Genomic DNA, 20,480 nt, shown 5'->3' on the forward strand with positions numbered 1-20,480 from the left:
CCAACGTCCATCTTTCAGCCTAGCACTATTCGTATAAAATGGCAACAAATATTCATATTTTTAAGCACCATTTTTAGAAAAAAGTAATTAAATGATTGGCATTTTTCTCTTTCAGGAATTGAAAGAGCAAGTCTCGAACTAGACTTTTTCATTTTGCTAAAAAAAAATTGATTTTTTTGGATAAATATAAATAATATTTGATATTGTCATAAATTTAAACTATATCAGCTTGATTTTCATAATGAATTATGTTAAACGTACTCAACAGTATTTAGTACTATATCTTTAAAGTAATTATTCTTAAAATTTAATTAGTTGTGTTTCTTTTTTGGAGTTTTTAACTAATAGAAAAAGATAGTCAACACTTAATCATATAATTAGGAAGAAGGTATAATTAAGGATATATCTTGAGTGGGCTCAACGATAAGATTTGTGGGTTGAAATGGCACATCTTCATCATGGAATGCATACAAGGGGAAACCCAGAGGGGAAAAAATGGTCGGTGCACTCATTGGCTGTTTTCCTCTTTACATTCTTTCACCCTTAGTTAGGGGAGCTTAGCCACCACAGATAGGTTGAAAGTTCAGTAGCAGCAGTGAACATAGTTTAGTGGTGGCTGTGCATACGTTGGCTGGGAGATTCAGGTTTAACTACTCCCTCTGCAAAAGATTGAAGTGGGTTAAGGGTGTCAAAGCAATATTGAAATGGGTCTACCTTTCTTTGCTTGAGGTTCATCAAGTTTGCCATTACAGGATTGGGTAGAAAGATAAAGCAAGAAAGGTAGGTTAAAAGTAAATGGAATTTTTGGGCCAATCTGTGTCTGTGGTGTCATTGACTTCATCAAGAGGCAAGGGGTAATATAATTTTCACGGGTCCCTAATATTTGGTTCTTTCTTTCTGTTTTGGTTAGGGAGGGCTGTGGTCCGGTTTTAATTACGATTGAAGTTAGAACCGATGATTTTGGTTAGAGAAATTGGGATTCGACTTAAGATTCTTTAGTTTTGATTTCAATTTGGTCCAGTTCAACTCTATTCAATTTAACGTTCAATTTTTTTTTAAAAGGGAAAAATTTTGTTTTGGTTCAGTTTAAGTCCGATTCTGATTAATCTTGATTTGATCAGTTTCAATTCTAAATTAGACAAATACAATTTCAGTCAAGTTCAACTCAATTTGGTTTGATTTTAATCAAACCAAAATGGTCAAAATTTTTCTTTTTTAAAGGGAAAATTTGGATTTTTCCATGAAATCAAATCATTTTCAATCTTATTTCAATTCCAAATTAGACCACCGCAATTCCCATCAATTTCGGCTGTTTTGGTTTGTCTTATATCCCTTGCTCTGTGTTGTAGATTTTAACTAGGTTGATCACCATCATCCTCCTTAGTTTGACTTCTTTCTTGTGTCTTTGTTTTGGGATTTTGTGTTTATTTCATTCCTCTTGTTTTTCTTGGCAGAATGAAGAAAGCATTCGGTTTTCACTAGGGGCAAAAAATTATGTGTGTATATATAATATTTCACATTTTTTTTATGAAAAATCATTATATTTGATTCACGCATAAATTTAGAGAGATTTTTGGAAAGTATATTATTAATAAGAATAAAAAAAAAAAGGAAAATAATAAGGGAAAAATTTATCTAAATTTGATTTATTATGGATCTAAGACATAAATATATGGATTTCACTTATTTTCATATAAATTATATTATATATATTATACGTTGAATTCATGATATAATAGAAATTTCTTACCTAACAAAGTAAATCTAACCCTTTATTAGGATCGAGGGAAATGAAAAGAATAGAAAAGAAAAGAAATGTGATTTCTTATATTTCCTTTATTTGAATAGCAAATAAAGAAAATAAATGAAAAAAAATGAAAAGAAATTATATTTCTCAATCTCTCTTCATGAACTCAAAATATTTCTCTTGATAGAAGGAAATGGAAAGAATTAGATATATTTATATTAAAATTTCTTATACACTTTTAATATTATATAATAATAAAATCATAAATTCATGGCAATTAAATAATTTTATTACGAAGAAAATTTTATTTCTCTTCTATTTTAGTAAAGTATCCAAATAAACGAAAAAATAATTAATTTTTTTTTAATTTTTTCTCTTTAATTTCCAATCATTTCTCTCCATCTATCCAAACAAAGGAAAACAAAATTAAGACTACCCCAGATGAGTTTGCATGCCTAGAAGCATTCGTTACAATTCTATATTAAAAAGCTTGGAGACAACGTCGATTCAAATCTATTTTTTGCACTATTCAAAGATTCCCTCATCGGCCATGTTCCGTTCCATGGGTACTACATGCAATGTTGCCTGTGGTTCACTGGCAGCATGGTTGGGTTCATGGCACTATTGGAGGACCATTATTATTATTATTATTATTATTATTATTATTATTATTATTATTAAATCATTTTAAAATAATAAAAATAAAATAATATCCCTGATACTTGATTCTAATTTGAAGTATATATTTTAAAAGAAATTATACTTTTAATTGTGATGATAATAATCGAAGAGTTATTATAATATTTATTAAATTTTGAAATTAAATATTTTATATTAACAAATTATCAATAATTAAATATTAAATTTAATTATAGTAAATACGATTAAAAATATTTCACTAAACGGTTTTGATATTCTTTTAAAATAAATAAGACTATTGATTTTAATGTTATTGATGTTTTTAAATTAAAAATTAAGAAATTTTATAATAAATGACAATTATATTTGATAATTAATACTTTTTCATTATATTTTTTATTTACCATAATTATGAAAATAAATTTTTATTTCATTTTTTCCTGATTTATTATATATATATATATATATATATATATATATAATTGAAAATATATCTTTATTAAATGTATATTAAAATAAGATAAATAAAAATAAAATAATATTAAGCAATTAAAATTTATTAAATATATAAAAAAGAGAGAAATGGTAAAGTATTTAAATTTATGGGACTATTTTTATAGTATAATTTTAAATTAATTTATTAATTTTAAGATATTTTATTAATTTTAAGATCAATAATTCTTAAATTTTTATAATTAAATAAAATAATTAAAAGAATTATTAAATAAGAAATTTATAAAATTATTAAAATATATATAATATTTTTTAAATTTGTGGTAAAGATATTTAAAAGAAAATTAAAAAGAGAATTAAATAAAAAATAGAATTAAATACTTCGTATAAAATATAATAATTACTATAATTATAAAATATAATAATTTTTATATAGTAAATATCATGTAATAAAATTAAGAGAAAATATATCTATATATTAAATTCTTCTTTCTTTTAAAATGTCACGTGACAATAAGAGAGAGAGAGAGAGAGAGAGAGAGAGAGAGAGAGATTTTCATACTAAAAACAAATTTGGTAGAGAGGTTTTGCATTGTAAAGAAACAAATATTATGTTTTTAAGAGGGAATTTGGCTTAACTAATGAATATAAGCTTATAAACACCTAAAATTTATGAGCTAAAAAATTATTTAAAAAATAGTTTGCAAGTATATTTATTATTAAAATAATAAAAAAGATATAAAATGATATTTATGATAAAATTTTAAAAATTAAATAAGAATTAATATAGTAAAATATTTGATTATAGTACATTTAAAATTTTAAGCAGTTATATATTTTATTATAGTGTTTATAAGTATTTTTTATAAGTAATTAATGTGTTTAATAAAAAATAACTTATAAGTACATTATTATTAAAATGACAAAAAATATATTAAATAAAATTTATAATAAAATTTTAAAAATTAAATGAGAATTAATATAATAAAATATTTGATCAAATTATTTTATAAATAAAAAAATGAAAATTTAAGTTTTCAACTTATTTTTTAATTTATAAGTTTAATTTATAAGTATAAAAATTATTATAAATAAATATATTAATCTATTTTTAAAGTTTTGACAAACTTATACTCTATATACAAAAACTTCAAATAATTTCCTTGCATATCTCGCCAAACAAAAGAACAGAGGCAAGGACGGATAGCATATGCCGACTATAGCAGTTAGCATTAGCACAACATTATTCGGTTACAATTGAATTAAATTAAATTTTTAATTCAATTATTTAATTTAATCATTTTGATTTTAATTTAATTATTAAAAAATTAATTTTTAATTTAATTGAATAAAAAAAAATCAAATAATCGAAGAGAACTGAACCTATATAATGCTATGTTCTTTTCATACTTTTTTTGTTTTATTTTTAGTATTAAATATTAGAATTATGTCGTTATTTTATTTACTATATAATTTTAATTAAATTTAATTTTCATGATTGTTTTAAAACTTAATTTTAAAATAAATTGAATAAAGTTTTAAATTTTACGACATTAATATATTTTACATTCAGTAATTCATAATATTAAGCGCTTCATTTTATTTTTGAATTAAATAGTCTTTTTATTTAATTATTTATTATTTTAAAAAAAAAATAAAATATTTATTTTTATATATATTTATGAAATAATTTTATTAGTCAACTATTATAAAATTAACATTAATCATCCTATTCAAACAAAGCACAAGCTCCCAAAGAAAAATATTGAGGAATGGATTTATTTTTTTTTTTGGTTTGTCACTTTTCATTTTTTTTTTTTTTTCATCTCTCCATTGTCTGCAATCCACATCTCCCCACGCTCCACAAGCCCATTTTGCCTAAAGCTCACCGTCGCCTTTAGCCCTTTACTTGCAGATCTCACAATAGCTGTTGATTAGTGATTACACCTAGCCTGTCGCTCACGGTGTCGCAGTCAAACCCCGCGTCGCATTTCGCTTCCTCCTTGAGCTTCCGACTAGCACTATTCGATTTAAATTGAAAGATTAAATTATATTATCTTAATTTAATAATATAATTTAAATTTTGATATAATTTGATTTGATTTAATTTAATTTAATTTTATATTTTAAAAATTTTAATTATTTTGATTCGATTTGATTTAAAAAAAATCGATTTGAATCGAATCGAATTCAATAATATTTTTTATTTTTAAATTAATTTATTTTTATAGAGAATTTATAAAATATATATAATTATATAAATATAAATTGCTTAATTTCATTAATTAATAGTTATTAGGTTCAAACTAAGGTTTTATCAAACCAAATAACTTGAAAATCAAGTCCAAATAAAAAATAAGCAAAATTCAGAACTAATCGATTTGAACTGAACCAAACTAAAATAGAGCCATTCAGTTCGATTTAATTTTTTATTTATTTAAATTCGGTTCGATTCTAAAATATAGTAATTCGATTAGATTCGAACCGAATACTCACTCCTATTTGAGCCTCACATCCTCAACCGTTGCTTTAAATAATTGATTGATAAAATTATTTAAAAAATAATTTAATTTATTAAAATTATTATAAAGATATATAATTAAATTTTATAATTATTTTATCGACTTATAAATTAAATTAAATTTCAATTTTTCATATCTCAGTTATTTAATTTTCAATAGAATCAATCAAAGTGCACAGGTCTAACTAGCATAAAGACAATGATAGTTGCCTGCAATGTCTTCTGGTGTCTTTATTTTATCAAAGTGCCAGAAAAGTTTTGAGTCACTTGTCGCTCACCATCTTCCTCCCTAATCACCACCCACTCAAAAAGTATACTATGCACAAATGATAACTTTTTTTTTTTCTTTTTACCGATGAGCACTCTAAAAGGTTAAATTTATTTTCTTTATTAAATGGGAGAATATTTATGTTTTATAAAAACAGCATATCCACTAATTAAAAATCTCCTTCGGTTTAAAAAAAAAAATGAAAATTTCAAATATTCACATGCAAAATAAAATAAAATAAAAAAAGAGTTGGTTGCTAACTCAGCTACAAGTCAGCTAGCTGTATCATAATTGGTGATTTTAGCTTCATGTGGTTGAAATTGTTTGGCACCTCGACAACCATAGCCACAACACTGCCATTGTTGAATAAGATATTGTGTCGTTGTAAAATCAGAGTGACAAAAAATTCTAAGGTTATTATTTATTTAGAGGGTATTTATTTTAATTTATAAATTATTTAAATCAACTTATAAATTATAATTTTAAATCAACCTATTTTTTTTTTTTTAAAAAGCTGAAAAAGAGAATGTTTTAATTTTAATACTTTTATTAATTTAACTAAATATTTTATTTTATTAATTTACAAATTCTAATGCAAAAATTCAAATCATGAGATACAAAAATTCTTTAAGCAACTCAAGTCCTGCTAACCGCTCATAAAATATGCCCACTAACAGAAGATGTACCTAATGGACAGACCAGGTATTTCAAGAAGCAATACAAAGAAGCAATACAACTGTAAACAGAAGTGCTAACGGTTCATCCAAAAAACAAAAAGACAGACGTGGTAACGACAAATGACCACAGGAGCTACAACCCAAGTTTTGAAAGAAGCTGCCGCCACCTTGGAGTCTCTTCGTCGAAAATGTAGGTTATAGGAGAAATTAAAACTCCACTTCCTCCAATCTGCAAAAGGCCATTTATATAAGCAATAAAAAATTCAATGGGCCCTGCCAAATGTTAATTAGTAGAAGCATTTCATAAGAAGTTAAACACTTCAATTGAATCCTTTGTCAAACATGGAATCAGGTACAAAATCTCAAGGAGACGGAAGATGATTAAACATTGTTTTAATGTGTAATGTCAAATGGAATATTAAGAGTTTATGGTAAAATCAGCAGACGAGAGAGAGAGAGAGAGAGAGAGAGAGAGAGATGACACCAATCCCAAATACACGAATAACCGTACATCTTGAGCCAGAACCAGTAAACATGCGACACATCTGAAGGTAATACATTATTATACCCAAGCCATTGTTATACTAAAGGCGCCATTCATAACTAACTAAATGTACAAAGAAGTATTCCTCACCAAAAGAAAGAAATAAAAGGAAAATCCTGGACCTTAAACCAATTTATAGTGACAGATCCTAGCTTCTATTATAATTAAACAACTCACCGCTCTCAGTTGCTGCACAGACTTGTATAATGCCTTTTTTGGGATACAAATGACTATGGCATAATAATCTGGTGAAACTTTTCCATCACGTTTGCAGTAAACTGGACTTACAGTAGGCCCCTGCATGTGACACAAAAATAACATATAAAAGCTAGAAAATGAATCACCCTAAGGGTTGGCTGAGTGGCAAGAGTCTTAAGACTCAGTCATCGTGAGTCTTTCTCCTGAGTCCAAGACAAGGATATTGGTAAAAAAAAATAGCAAGTAAATGCACTGCAAGTCAACTGTTCCAAGATGTGGGATTTGCAAGCAGGGGAAAGAAACTGCAAGTTAACTGTTCATCACCTGCAACCCAGAAAGTGATGGCTGGCTCAGAACACGTTCTGCCACTTCGTCTGCACTACTTCCTCTCATGTTTGCAGTCACCTGCCATTAAAATATTACCACCACAAATATGGAACAAGGCTCAATGAGGGAAAGAATTAAACATATGGCATACACACCGTGAACTGACCAATTGCCCTCAAATGCGCCTCCAACCTTTCAAGAATCTCATGTGTTGTGTCCAGCACACCCTGCCGTTGCATTAATGATTTCCTGCTAGCAACAAGAACAGCCTGAAGAATAGGTCAACTTTAAGGAAGCCAATATGTAGTGAAGGCATTATGTTAACCATTTTGCATAAAGATCTTTTCTAAGCTACATGAACATGTTTGCATGGTCATGAAGTCAGTTGTGCAGTTTGATAGCTTACCTGGCTCTCCAATAGAACTCCACCTTCAATTTCTTTCAGGTTGTTTTCTCTTAACGTTGTTCCACTACTCACAAGGTCCAAAATAGCATCAGCTATTCCCATCTAAAAAAGAAAAAAAAAATTATATAAAGAAATGTGGATGCATTCTAAGCACCATTTTCGAAGGTGTGGAAGAGGAAGCCTCGAATCAAGAAGCAAGCACCTGAATATTGACTCATCTATAAATAAGTAAAAACAAATAAAAAGATGAAAGTTTAAACTCCACTCCGTCTGATGAAACATTTACAAGATGAAAGAGGATAAAAGGAAAAGGATACAAGAAAATAGATGGGAAATTTTTCATAGTTTTTTATGTAGCATGTAAAAATCAAAATTAAATAAAAATTATCTCCCAACCATCTTACTTGAAAGGTGATGATGCATCATATGTGGAATCATCAATAAGGACTAGAATTAATGATTTCACCCTAAAACATCGATTAATATTAGACTAAAAATGATCCCTTTTGTCCTACAAAAAGGGCTTGTGTCTCACCGCAGGAGCAGCTTCCAATGCTCCATCAGCAGTTGAAAATGTCACATGCTCCAGCCCATTTTCCTTCATAAACTTAGGACCCAGCTGTGCAAAAAGGCAGCAGAGAATAGATCTTAACAAAACTGTATAACTAAAAGCTAACAAAATAAAAATTACACTATGATATGTTACAATTAACTCAAACACATATCATACATAAGTGAAGCCAGTAGCAACTCGCAGGGGTTTCTCAGCAGTCCATTGAGGCATTTGGGCTAGCTCCTTCATTGAATTTATATTTTGAAAAATTCCATATTGAGGAATCTGGGCCAAAAAAAAAGGATAGGTTAAGAATATTACCAGTGAAAACTATGAAATCAGCATGCCAAAGTTCTAACTAGTCATATGTGAAAAATGAGAACAACTTACTGCAAGGGATAAACGGCAATCCCCATACTCGAGAGCATCATGAACAAGGATAAGATCTTCATTCCCCTGACAAAAATTTAGTTCAAATATCAATATCAGAAGTTAATGCACTTTTCCATATCCATATCAAGGGGCAGAAACACATCCAGAAAAAAAAAATGATAGAATGAGAATGATCAACATGACTGCAGGCTTACAACTTGCCATCAGTTGTGCCAAAAACAAAATTGTGAAGTTATAATTCACCAATTGAAGAAACTTAAAAATACTAGAGGCTTGTGGCAAATGCTCTGCATCTAAAATTTAACTACTACTTGACCCTATACTTCAAATTGCACTAAGGATGTCGAGTTTTGCTCAGTCTATGGGCCCACAGCGATGTCCTATAGTGTACACATACCATTTTGTATGTTGAAAAGCTCAGATGTCTTTCTACCATGTTTTAAGCCATCAGCAGTACTGGCTACTGTATTCAAGAACCCATCATGTGGTTCTGATTAATTAGCAAACACTCATGCTTTTGCTATTTGTTAACAAAGCATAAAGAATTTAAGAAATTCCAGACTTAAAAAATGTCTCAATTCAGGAACAACACGTATCAAATTACCTTGTATAAAAGGACATACAACTATGTATATCATTTATTAACCCACTAAGATTACATGATGAAATCTTTAAAATATATCTTTGCTGCGTGAATTAAAATAATTAATGAAGGAGAAATTCAGTAAGATTTTCTGCCCCTTACAGAATGTACTACCCCTGGCTATGCATGTATCACTATTTACTAGCATCAACAAACCTCCAAAAGAACCAACTGAATAAGCATATTGCTTACTTTTCCATATTCACTGACTGTATCAAACCCCACAATTCCAAGGTCCAAATCTCCTGATAACAACTTTCGTACAATGTCTTTGGGTCGCTGGAACCAGACTTCCAAATTGGAGAGCTGTAGAAGAACAATACCAACAAAACCTTTATCCATATTCATGAACCAAAAAAAAAAAATCTATAGTAAAAAAGGAAACTTCACAATTCCACTAATTCAATGGTCTAATGTATTTACCCACATGCTAAAAACACGAGATATACAACTTAAGTAAACCACATTAATCTATAGTAAAAAAGGAAACTTCACAATTCCACTAATTCAATGGTCTAATGTTTTTACCCACATGCTAAAAACACGACATATACAACTTAAGTAAACCACATTGCAAGCTCAAATAGAAGGAAAATTGAATTAAAAACTTTGGACTACATGCTTAAAGTTGTAGCATATATGAAAGTATTTAATTTCATGCATATTTTTCTTTTCAACTTAGCATACTTCAAGCATGTCGAAACACTTGTTCATCACTATTTGAATTAGTTCAGCATAACATCTAGAATCATCAAGAAGGCAAAAAGTTTGAGCTTCATATAAAGTTGTTATTCTTCACAAACCAGATACACCAAAGAAAATGGAGGAATAATTAGCTGATTTTCTTCAAGGTTTTCCAAAGACCCTGAAAAATATGTTTTGCATGTAACCCATTAATGTCTTAACCTTCACCCAAACTTCTATTCAAAATTATCAAGAACCAAATCAAATAGTTTTTTCTACCAAAGTTCTATCATGCCATTCATTACTAGATATTAAGTCAGAAAATACCCCAATATCTGCAAGTTCTAATAAACCATGGTTAGCTTTTAGCAGGTAACTTATCATTCATCATTTGAGCCAACATGCACATAGATGTGAATAAAAAAAGGTTCAAAACTATCTAAGCATGGATCTTCTTCAATACTTTCATTGAGTAATTGCAAAAGCTACCATATTTGTGCATGCTTGAGAGAGAGAGAGAGAGAGAGAGAGAGAGAGAGAGAAGAAGAAGAAAAGAGAAACCTGAGGAATTTCTGCAACATATTGTCGTGGATTGACCTGCTTGACGGACAGTTGACAGTCCTTTACAGAAAGTAAAGAAAAGAATCAGAATTAGATGGGGTGACAAATGGAAGAAAGAAATCTGCAAATTCAAAATAAATAATCTTTTTCTATTTAACATTTACTATGCAACCAAGCCGAATCATGTCACTTTCCAACACAAATTAAAAAAAAAAAAAAAAAGAGCCCTTCACGCGTGCTGAAAAACAAATGAAACTAGAGTCCTAATAGAATCAGAAATTGAGGTTCTGACATGCACTTTCGTTTTATTTTGCATGATTTTCTCAGAAACCAAACAAAATCCTTAAGCATATATTTTCTTAAATACTAAATTGAAACTAATTTTAAACAAATCAATCCAGGAAGAAAATTCAAAATTTCTGAGTCCTATCTTTCAGGTCATTTCCTCACAATCCGAACACATAACTAGCTGATTACTCAAGTTAATTCAGCTAGAACTTAACAAGCCAAAGCAGAATCCTAATATAACTGTTAAAGGAGCATATCTAGTGAAATAGCAATCGAACTCAGCTAAACCGTACAATTGAGTTCAAAAACTGTCTTAACTCCTAATCAATAAAAATAAAAAAGCAGTCGCCTTCGAATTTGCCTCTTTATTTCTAATTTCCATCATTTTCTCAGGAACCAAGATCACAAACATACCTTGAGCAAATCAAGAGTGTCGGAGGCCATGCGGCCTTTACTAGGCAAACCGAGACGAATCTCATTCCTGTCAGAAACTCTGTCATCGATTCTGCCATTAACAACTGAGACCTGAGACTGCGATAGGCAACAAACAACAGGTCTAAGAGACGAAATTGAAGGTCTTAAAGTAATTACACGAAAAGACGAAGAGGACGGGAAGAGAGAGGTTGACGAAGAGAGGGAGGCGGCGGCGCATGGTTGGAAATTTGGCTGGAGAGGAGTAATAGACATGGCTTTTTAGGAAAAGCAAAGCCCTATGTTCACTAGAAACGGAGATATTTTAGAGAGGGAGAGGAGCAGTGTGTAGATAGAAAAGCCGCTGGCCGCCGTAGAAGCCCAAGTGAAAAGTGGCTCTAATGAATTAGAAGGGAAGATACTGTTTTGAGTGTGCGGTTTGATTCTGTTATTGCGAAGCGTGTGAGGCTTTCCTTCAGAGTCAGAGATGTTTTTGGTGGATGCTAACACCATGTCTTTAGTTATTATTATTATTATTATAAAATTATTTATAAATTAATATTTTATTTAAATAAATATCTTTAAATAAATAATTAACATCATTTTAATTTTTAAAATAATTTTTAAAAATATTAATAATAAAAATCATATCACATAATATTATATTATATATTATTAAATTATGTTATACTCGATTCAAATAAGAATGCGTGATATAATATATGAACGAAAATCTTCTTAGATTAATTGATTTAAAAAGTTTTAATAAATTTATTTTTTTTAATTTATTCTCTAAATATTTAACTGGAATTTTTTAATAAATTTATTTATTATTTTTTTTTATATAGCAAATGAAATCAACCAACTCGAAAAACAACATGCAGCATCAGTATCAACTGCAGGATATAGAACGGAAGGTTTTGTGGGCCTTTCTATTTTGGGCTTTGTTTGTTTGAGCCTCCGGCTGCACTAATTTTCTTGTAGCAAGCCTTGGGCTTATAAACATTTCTGAAATTGGCTCAACACCCAACACTTTAAGGGGAGTGTTAATACGAAATTAATAAGAGTGATTATTATCCTTATAATTTTTAACTCTCGTTAATATTAATTGAATATTTAAAAAAATTAAATTAATTTTTTAACTTATTAATATTTCTATCTTTTTAAGGAGTTAAATGTTAATTTTAAAAACCTTAGGTTAATAATTACTCGGTCAATAAAAAGTAATTATTATTCGTATAACTTTTAACCTCTTATTAATATTATCTAGATAAATCTTCGGTTCATTAATATTTATATTTTTTTTTTGAGAGATAAAATATTAATCTTAAGAGGTCTAAGTTAATAATTATACTCTTTAAAGTTTAAAACTTATGAGATAATATTTAATCCTTAATTTTTTTAATTTTCTCTTAAAATTAAAAATCATAAAAGTAACATTTAACTCTTAATTTTTTTTAACTTTCTACTAAACATACAATTCTATTTAAGCGCTGTCTTGTTCCCTAGCGAAACTAAGGAGAGCTCTACATTGAACCTTTTTTTTTTAATAAATATTTTATTACATATATTAAAATTTAGTATAATTAATCTATTAAATTTTATATTGACACTTCCAAATGTCTATAGAAATTTTGAACAAATGTGGTAAATTTTTATTTTTTTTAATTGACTCTCTTAAGTTTTTTATTACTACCTATAATCTATAATTTATTAATTATGATTGAAATTGAAACATTTTTTCATTAAAATATATATTTGCAAATTAAAGTTTCATTGTTAGTCATTATTTGAAAATTAAATATAAATCAATATAGTAACTCTTCAATTATCAAATTAAGCAATTAATTTAATTTTAATTACTTGGGAATAACATATCATAAGCATAACAATTTATGCTTAACATCACATTTAATCAACAGTACTATAAACATTTAACCAACAGATTTCAGAGACATTCATAACTTTGGATCTTGAAACATAAAGATTATGTTTCTATGAAGTCTTGTGTTTTAGAAAATTAATATTATTTTTATGAGACTTTTATTTGCTAATTTGTATTAATATGTTGTTACTTGGCATGTTTAGTATAATTTATGCTGAACCTTCTTATCATCATGAATTTTGTTTTATATATTATATTTGTGTAAATTTTGTTAAAATTAGTATTATAATTATTTTGGATTTAGATTTGGGTACCTGACTCATGTACTCCATTTTGCATTTTCTGTAAAAATATATAAAAAAAATTCAAAGATTAATTTGTTCTCAAATTAACTATAAACTTTAGTGACGAATTAAACAATTAAATAATAAAAAGCAAATGTAAATTATAACAAAATATATGATATTATAATTAAATTATAAAGTTTTATGATAATCTTTTTATTCCGTCATAAAAAATTAAATTATTTAATAACATAGAAAATTAAATTAAAATTTTTTAATAAATCATAAACAAAAATTCACATTTATATTATTATTATAGAGTTTAAATCTCTTATGTTACGAGACATACACTAGATTATTAAATAATTTTAAGTCACCATATATAACAAATCCCTAAATTAATAGATCTCAATCAGTACAATTTGCAGTCTTTCCCTTTTATTAAAATTCTCAGCAAGAGGGGATGAAGAAAATAGAATGTTTCTTTTAGGGTTTTGACCTTTACAACTCTCATAACTCTCTCTCTCTCTCTACATCCCCCAATAGACAAGAGAGAAGCGAAAAGTGTTCGGAGAGACTCGAACTTCAGCATTGGGATTCTGAAATTGAAGACGGATTTGAAGATTTTGTTGGCCATCGCTGAGTACTACTGTAGAGTGACTGAAAGGGACTGAACTTGTACTTTTGCCAGAATAACTTTCCCTTTTTATAAGCAAGAAATTTTATTTAAAAAAGATTGAAATGGAAGGAGTTGCCTTGGACTACGCCCTAGCCAACAGGCTATGCCCAATATTCCCACCCTCAAAATAGCGGACTCCTTGCAATTACAGGTATTCAAAAACAGAGGAATAGAACACAACAAGCTCACTGTGCCATTACAGGTACTCAAAAACATAGGAATAGAACGCAACAAACTCACTGAAAACAGAGAAAGTAAATCATAACAAACCCACAAAATACTCACAGCGTTTCAGTCCTTGCTTGGCAAAAGAATCAGCTACAAAATTGGCCTCTTTTAAGGTGTAAGAGACCACGGTGCTAGGGAGAGCTGAGGAGGCTTTAAAGGATGGAGTTAGTGATAGACGAGACAAGCCAAGGAGCCGAAACTTTTGCCATAATAAGGTTAAAGGGAGCTACTTCATAATATATTATATTAAAATAGCTAATTCTATAAGTAGGCACTCCTGGAGCTTGGTATCTCAGTTTTTGGAACTTCATCTTATTACTGATTTTAAGATTCTTTACGCAAACAAATGCAAGCCAGCCCTTTGAAAGCAGTGGCTTCTTGTGTTTCGTCCTGCGAATGGAGCCCCTAAAGTTCCTAACTTTTCCACTTTCATCCATTAGTTGAAATTCTACTGCATGGAGGCTTCCCAAAGATGGGAGAGACTTCAGTGCCGCTGTTGGCACTGACAATCTCTTCTCAATATCCGTCTTGGTTAAGGACTAGGAGAATATTGTACTAATCTACGGAGAAAATATTTTTATCTTAGGTATGGCTAAATATTTATCAGAGTAAAATATATTTATCAATATTATCATTTTTCTTCTTAATTTAGGATTTAAATAATTAAAATACTCTATTTTATGAAAAATATACTTTTTAGAAAAGACACTTTTAGAGAGTCTACTTTTTAAAAAGTATAAAAAAATATAATATAAACATGCACTATAATAAATTTAGATTTTAATACTATGCTTTATATGCTATAAAAAAATTAAAATATAGTTTTAATAAGAATTATCAATTTATATTACGATCATAATAGAAAACACTTAGTAATATGCATAAATTCCATAATCTAAAATCTTTAACAATATTATTACATTAATTTACAACGTTATTGTACATGATATTATATATATTATTTATTACTTTATATTTTACTTAAATGTCTAAATATGTATTTTGATTTTATTTATTACTTTAATATTATGTATAAAGTAATATTAACAAAATATTGTTAAAACTTAGATTTATTGAAGTTGTATTTTGTATACAAAATAAACTTTTTAAAAAGTAAATTTGATTTTAAGTTATAAAAGACAATAATACTCGTAAACTAGGGAATACTTGTGCTATAGTACGGTGGTAATATGTAATTTTTTTTTAATTTAATATGCTAATTATAATTTAAATTTTATTTCTTAATTAATTTGTACTTATAAATAAAGACAAATTATTATTATTATTATTATTATTACTCAATTAATTTTCATTCAAAATTTTCTCTTAATTAATTTAATTTAAGTAATTACACGATTATAATTTAATTTAATCATTAAATCATTTTTAATTGAAAACATTATTGAAAAACATTTTAGTAATAATTAACAATAAGCATAATAAACTCTCATTACACCGTGTGACAGTTTAAGAGAAAACTCACCACATAAAAACTTTAAATGAAACTTAGCCACTTTATATATATATATAATAAACAAATAATAATACTCGTAATATAATTTAACATATAATACTTTAATAGATAAATTGATAAATTATGTTATCCTTGTGTGATTTATTAAATCCAAAAATAGGATGGACTACTTCATGAATCAATAAATTGATTTCTCAAAAAATTCTACTTTCTTAATCAACTTATCCTGGTTAAACAAAATTTTGGGTTAATTACCGTGCGAGGGTGTCATGGGAAAGAAAATATGAAAAAATGGTTGAAAATTTAAAAATTACAAGAACGGGGTGAGTTGAAAATACAGACGCGAGTCAAAATAATATTTTTAGTTGGGACGCTATTAAAGATAACGTGCGGGAGCCAATAAAAAACAGCGTCCAAAAAAAAAAAGAAAGCTGGACGCTACTTATAGTAACGTCCAGTTTTTGTTTTAATTTTTTTAATATTTTAAATAAAATATAAATATTATTTTAATAAATAATATTATAATAATTAATATTATATATTATAATATTTTTATTATAAAAAAATATTTTTTTAATTTAAAATTAAATTAAATTTTAATTAAATAAAAAATTAAAATATAAAATATTATTAACATAAAAAATTAAAAAAATTAAATGAAAATCTGGACTTATAGTAGCGTCCAGCTTCTTATTTAATTTTTTAATTATTTTATTTTTATATTTTAAATAAAATATAAATATTATTTTAATAAATAATATTATAATAATTAATATTATAATATTTTTATTATAAAAAATTTATTTAATAATTTAAAATTAAATTTTAATTAAATAAAAAAATTAAAATATAAAATATTATTATAATAAAATAATTAAAAATTAAATAAAAAATCTGAATACTATTTATAATAATAGCGTCCATTTTATTTTTAATTTTTTAATTATTTTATTTTATATTTTAAATAAAATATAAATATTATTTTAAGGAATAATATTATAATAATTAATATTATATATTATAATATTTTTATAAAAAAATTATTTTTTAATTTAAAATTAAATTTTAATTAAATAAAAAAAATTAAAATATAAAATATTATTATAATAAAATAATTAAAAATTAAAATGAAAAATCTAGAGATTTTATTTTTAATTTTTAATTATTTTATTTTATATTTCAAATAAAAATATAAATATTATTTCAATCAATAATATTATAATAATTAATATTATATATTATAATATTTTTATTATAAATTTTTTTTTAATTTAAAATTAAATTTTAATTAAATAAAAAATTAAAATATAAAATATTATTATAATTAAAAATTAAAATAAAAAATCTAGACGCTATTTATAATAGCGTTCAGATTTTAATTTTAATTTTTTAATTATTTTATTTTATATTTTAAATAAAAATATAAATATTATTTTAATAAATAATAGTATAATAATTAAAATTGTATATTATAATTTTTTATTATAAAAAATTATTTTTTAATCTAAAATTAAATTAAATTAAAAATTTTTATATTTTTTATTTAATTTTAAATTTTATAAAAAAATTTTAATTTAATTTAATTTTAAATTGAAAAATAATTTTTTATAATAAAAAATTATAATATATAATTTTAATTATTATACTATTATTTATTAAAATAATATTTATATTTTTATTTAAAATATAAAAAAAAATAATTAAAAAATTAAAAATAAAATCTATATCCTATTATAAATAGCGCCAGATTTTTTATTTTAATTTTTAATTATTTTATTATAATAATATTTTATATTTAATTTTTTATTTAATTAAAATTTAATTTAATTTCAAATTAAAAAATAACTTTTTTATAATAAAAATGTTATAATATATAATATTAATTATTATAATATTATTTATTAAAATAATATTTATATTTTATTTAAAATATAAAATAATAAAATAATAAAAAAATAAAAAATAAAATCTGTACGCTATTATAAATAGCACTAGATTTTTTATTTTAATTTTTAAATTTTTTATTATAATAATATTTTATATTTAATTAAAATTTAATTTTAAATTAAAAAATAATTTTTTATAATAAAAATATTATAATATATAATATTAATTATTATAATATTATTTATTAAAATAATATTTATATTTTATTTAAAATATTAAAAAAAATTAAAACAAAAGCTGGACGCTACAATAAATAGCGCCCAGCTTTTTTTTATTTTTAAAATTTGGACGCGAATGGTCGTGTTTCTTGGGACACTATTAAGAACAGCGTCCCGACTGGTTTGCCTCCACACACTATTCTTAATAGCGTCTAAACTAAAAATGTTATTTTGACTCGCGTCTGTATTTTCAATTCACCCCGTTCTGATAATTTTTAAATTTTTAATCTTTTTTTTTGTATTTTCTTTCTCACGAGACACCCGTACGGTAATTTTCCCCAAAACTTTAGACCAATTATAAGCTGTGAGTGCCACAGAATCAGAATCACAACTTTTCTTTTTCTTTTTTCCATTTTGGTTCAATATCTAATGTCGCTTCCTAACAACAGATAAAATTATTGCAGTTGGTTCCAACCTTTGAGGCTTGTATTAATCAATCAAACTTTTTCTTTTTCATGTGATTTAATTATTTTTTATGAATTTCATAAAATTAAATACAATCAACAACGATAATGATTTTACCAAACATTAATGGGTATGGAAATCACATATGTACGGAGGAGTTATTCCAAATATATAACATCAAAATCAACACATATACAATATTAATCTCTTTGAGAAATCACATATGATGAGAACAGGCCAAGCAGTCTAAGTAGGGATGGGGGTGGAGACTCGACATCTCAATCATGAGCTTCAATCAATCTTAGCGTCATGAGGGAGCAGCATATGCAACAAAGGAGCCATCGACTTTGAAAGAGGGGCTAAGAGAAAGTTAGGACATAGTAATAATATACAGTAGGTAGATAACCTAGTGATAAATTTGAACCTTTTAAAGGTTCAAAATTCAAATCCCACCACTCACCATCATCTGAAATGCAGAAACAACATGAAGGAAATATTCCTGATAGAGCACAACTTGAGCACGTTTAAAAGACCAGCTTGGCTTGATTTATGCCTTAATCACCATAATCTTGTACTCCACACCAGTGAATTCGTCACGCTCGCTATATAAACTGACAGTGTCCCCAACGTTGAGGTTATGAAAACGAACAAAAGCAAGCCAGTTCCTGCAAGCAAAAACAGGCTTTGGGTGGCCTTTTCTGCGAACGGAGCACTCAAAGTTCCAGAAGTAGCCCGTGTGATCCATGGTTGGAATATACACCACATGGTGGTCTCTGAAGTCCGGAAAATGTCTCAAGGAATCTGTTGGTACTGCAAATCTACAGTTAATATCAGTTGGGGTTAGCGGTTTGGAGAAAATGAAAGCCATGAAGGTGCAGATTTCTGGCTAATGGAATAGGGATATTATTGCAGACATTAAAGAGAAAATGGTCCATCCTTTATAGCTTAAAAATCCACTGATTACAAGTGGGGCAACTGCTAGTTTGATTTTGTTTGTGAACCAAGTGATAGCTGCACCAGATAGACACATACTATCGCCATTGTGACGTTCACCATTTACTGAACTGAAGATTCTTTCCATTAAAAAGACAAAAGAACTAAACTGATGATTGAAATGTGTAATTAATGAGCGCTTAAAATGCCAATCAAATAAGATAAATTTTATAATCTTAATGTTTTCTGATCAAATTATCCTGACCAAACAAGGCTTAAAGTTATTATTGTCTTGCGACATTACTTTTAAGCACTTAATTAGCATTGGTTTGGAATATGGAATGATATGTGTATTTGGAATGTGAAACCATCACTTCCCATATGCGAAGTCAAACGTATCACATTCAACATAGGAACCGCCATTGGACTAAATTGAACATTGAAATGACCCTTGTCTGTTTGGATTTAGACAAATTAAGAAATTGGCAATTAAAAGAAGACAGAAATGAGCACTTGCTTTTCTCTTTCCCTTGGGATAGAAGGAGGATGCTGTTCGATTATCTCTAAACTTCATTTTGAATAAATTATTTGCAAAAAAGAGAAAAATCATTAAATTGTACTTAATTTTTATTTTTTAAATAATTTTTTAAATTAAAAATAATTAAATTTTTTATTTTAAATATAAAAAATAATAATAAAATAAAAATTAATTAAATTAAAATTCATGTAAAATTCTATATTTCAAATGAAATAAAAAAAATGATATTGTATATGTTAAATACAATTAACTTTTTTTTGTTTTAAATTGCCTGGGCCTCGGGCAACACTTTAGTAACAAATAGAAGTGGGGTGACTCAGTTGTTGATAGTTGCATGTGAACAAGAACAAAGATGGCGACCCAAGTGATAGCTATCGCAATATATATATATATATATATATATATATATATATATATATATAAAACTTCTTGTAAAGTGATACTATAAAGGCGATTGTCACACACGGAATATTAGAGTTAGAAAAATTTTATACCTTAAAAGTCATTTTGGATTTAAAAGAAAAACAAATTAAGGGACTGCTTAACATTATTATTAAATTATTGTTAAAAAAATTA

General features: G+C 26.5%; 1 protein-coding gene across 1 annotated transcript; it reads right to left on the reverse strand.

The window, feature by feature from the left end:
- Positions 1 to 6,181: 6,181 nt before the first annotated feature.
- LOC110648735 (ATP phosphoribosyltransferase 2, chloroplastic) lies at positions 6,182 to 11,808 on the reverse strand. Its single transcript, XM_021803069.2, has 11 exons — positions 11,317 to 11,808; positions 10,615 to 10,674; positions 9,562 to 9,675; positions 8,724 to 8,789; positions 8,511 to 8,618; positions 8,316 to 8,399; positions 7,781 to 7,882; positions 7,530 to 7,643; positions 7,372 to 7,452; positions 7,027 to 7,146; positions 6,182 to 6,534 (listed from the first exon to the last, which is right to left on the reverse strand). The coding sequence occupies exons 1-11, from the start codon at positions 11,587 to 11,589 to the stop codon at positions 6,439 to 6,441; spliced, it is 1,218 nt and encodes a 405-aa protein (XP_021658761.2). The 5' UTR covers positions 11,590 to 11,808; the 3' UTR covers positions 6,182 to 6,438.
- Between the last annotated feature and the right edge of the window lie 8,672 nt (positions 11,809 to 20,480).

This window comes from Hevea brasiliensis, chromosome 8 (genome assembly GCF_030052815.1).
Source record: "Hevea brasiliensis isolate MT/VB/25A 57/8 chromosome 8, ASM3005281v1, whole genome shotgun sequence".
Taxonomy (NCBI): domain Eukaryota; kingdom Viridiplantae; phylum Streptophyta; class Magnoliopsida; order Malpighiales; family Euphorbiaceae; genus Hevea; species Hevea brasiliensis.

Excerpts from the sequence above, each read along its gene's own strand:
- LOC110648735 (XM_021803069.2), bottom strand. The coding sequence starts at position 11,589 with ATGTCTATTACTCCTCTCCAGCCAAATTTCCAACCATGCGCCGCCGCC. Across the intron at positions 10,675-11,316 it reads ACACTCTTGATTTGCTCAAG|GACTGTCAACTGTCCGTCAA; the intron begins GTATGTTTGTGA and ends CTTTCTGTAAAG. Across the intron at positions 7,883-8,315 it reads CATTGGAAGCTGCTCCTGCG|ATGGGAATAGCTGATGCTAT; the intron begins GTGAGACACAAG and ends TTTCTTTTTTAG.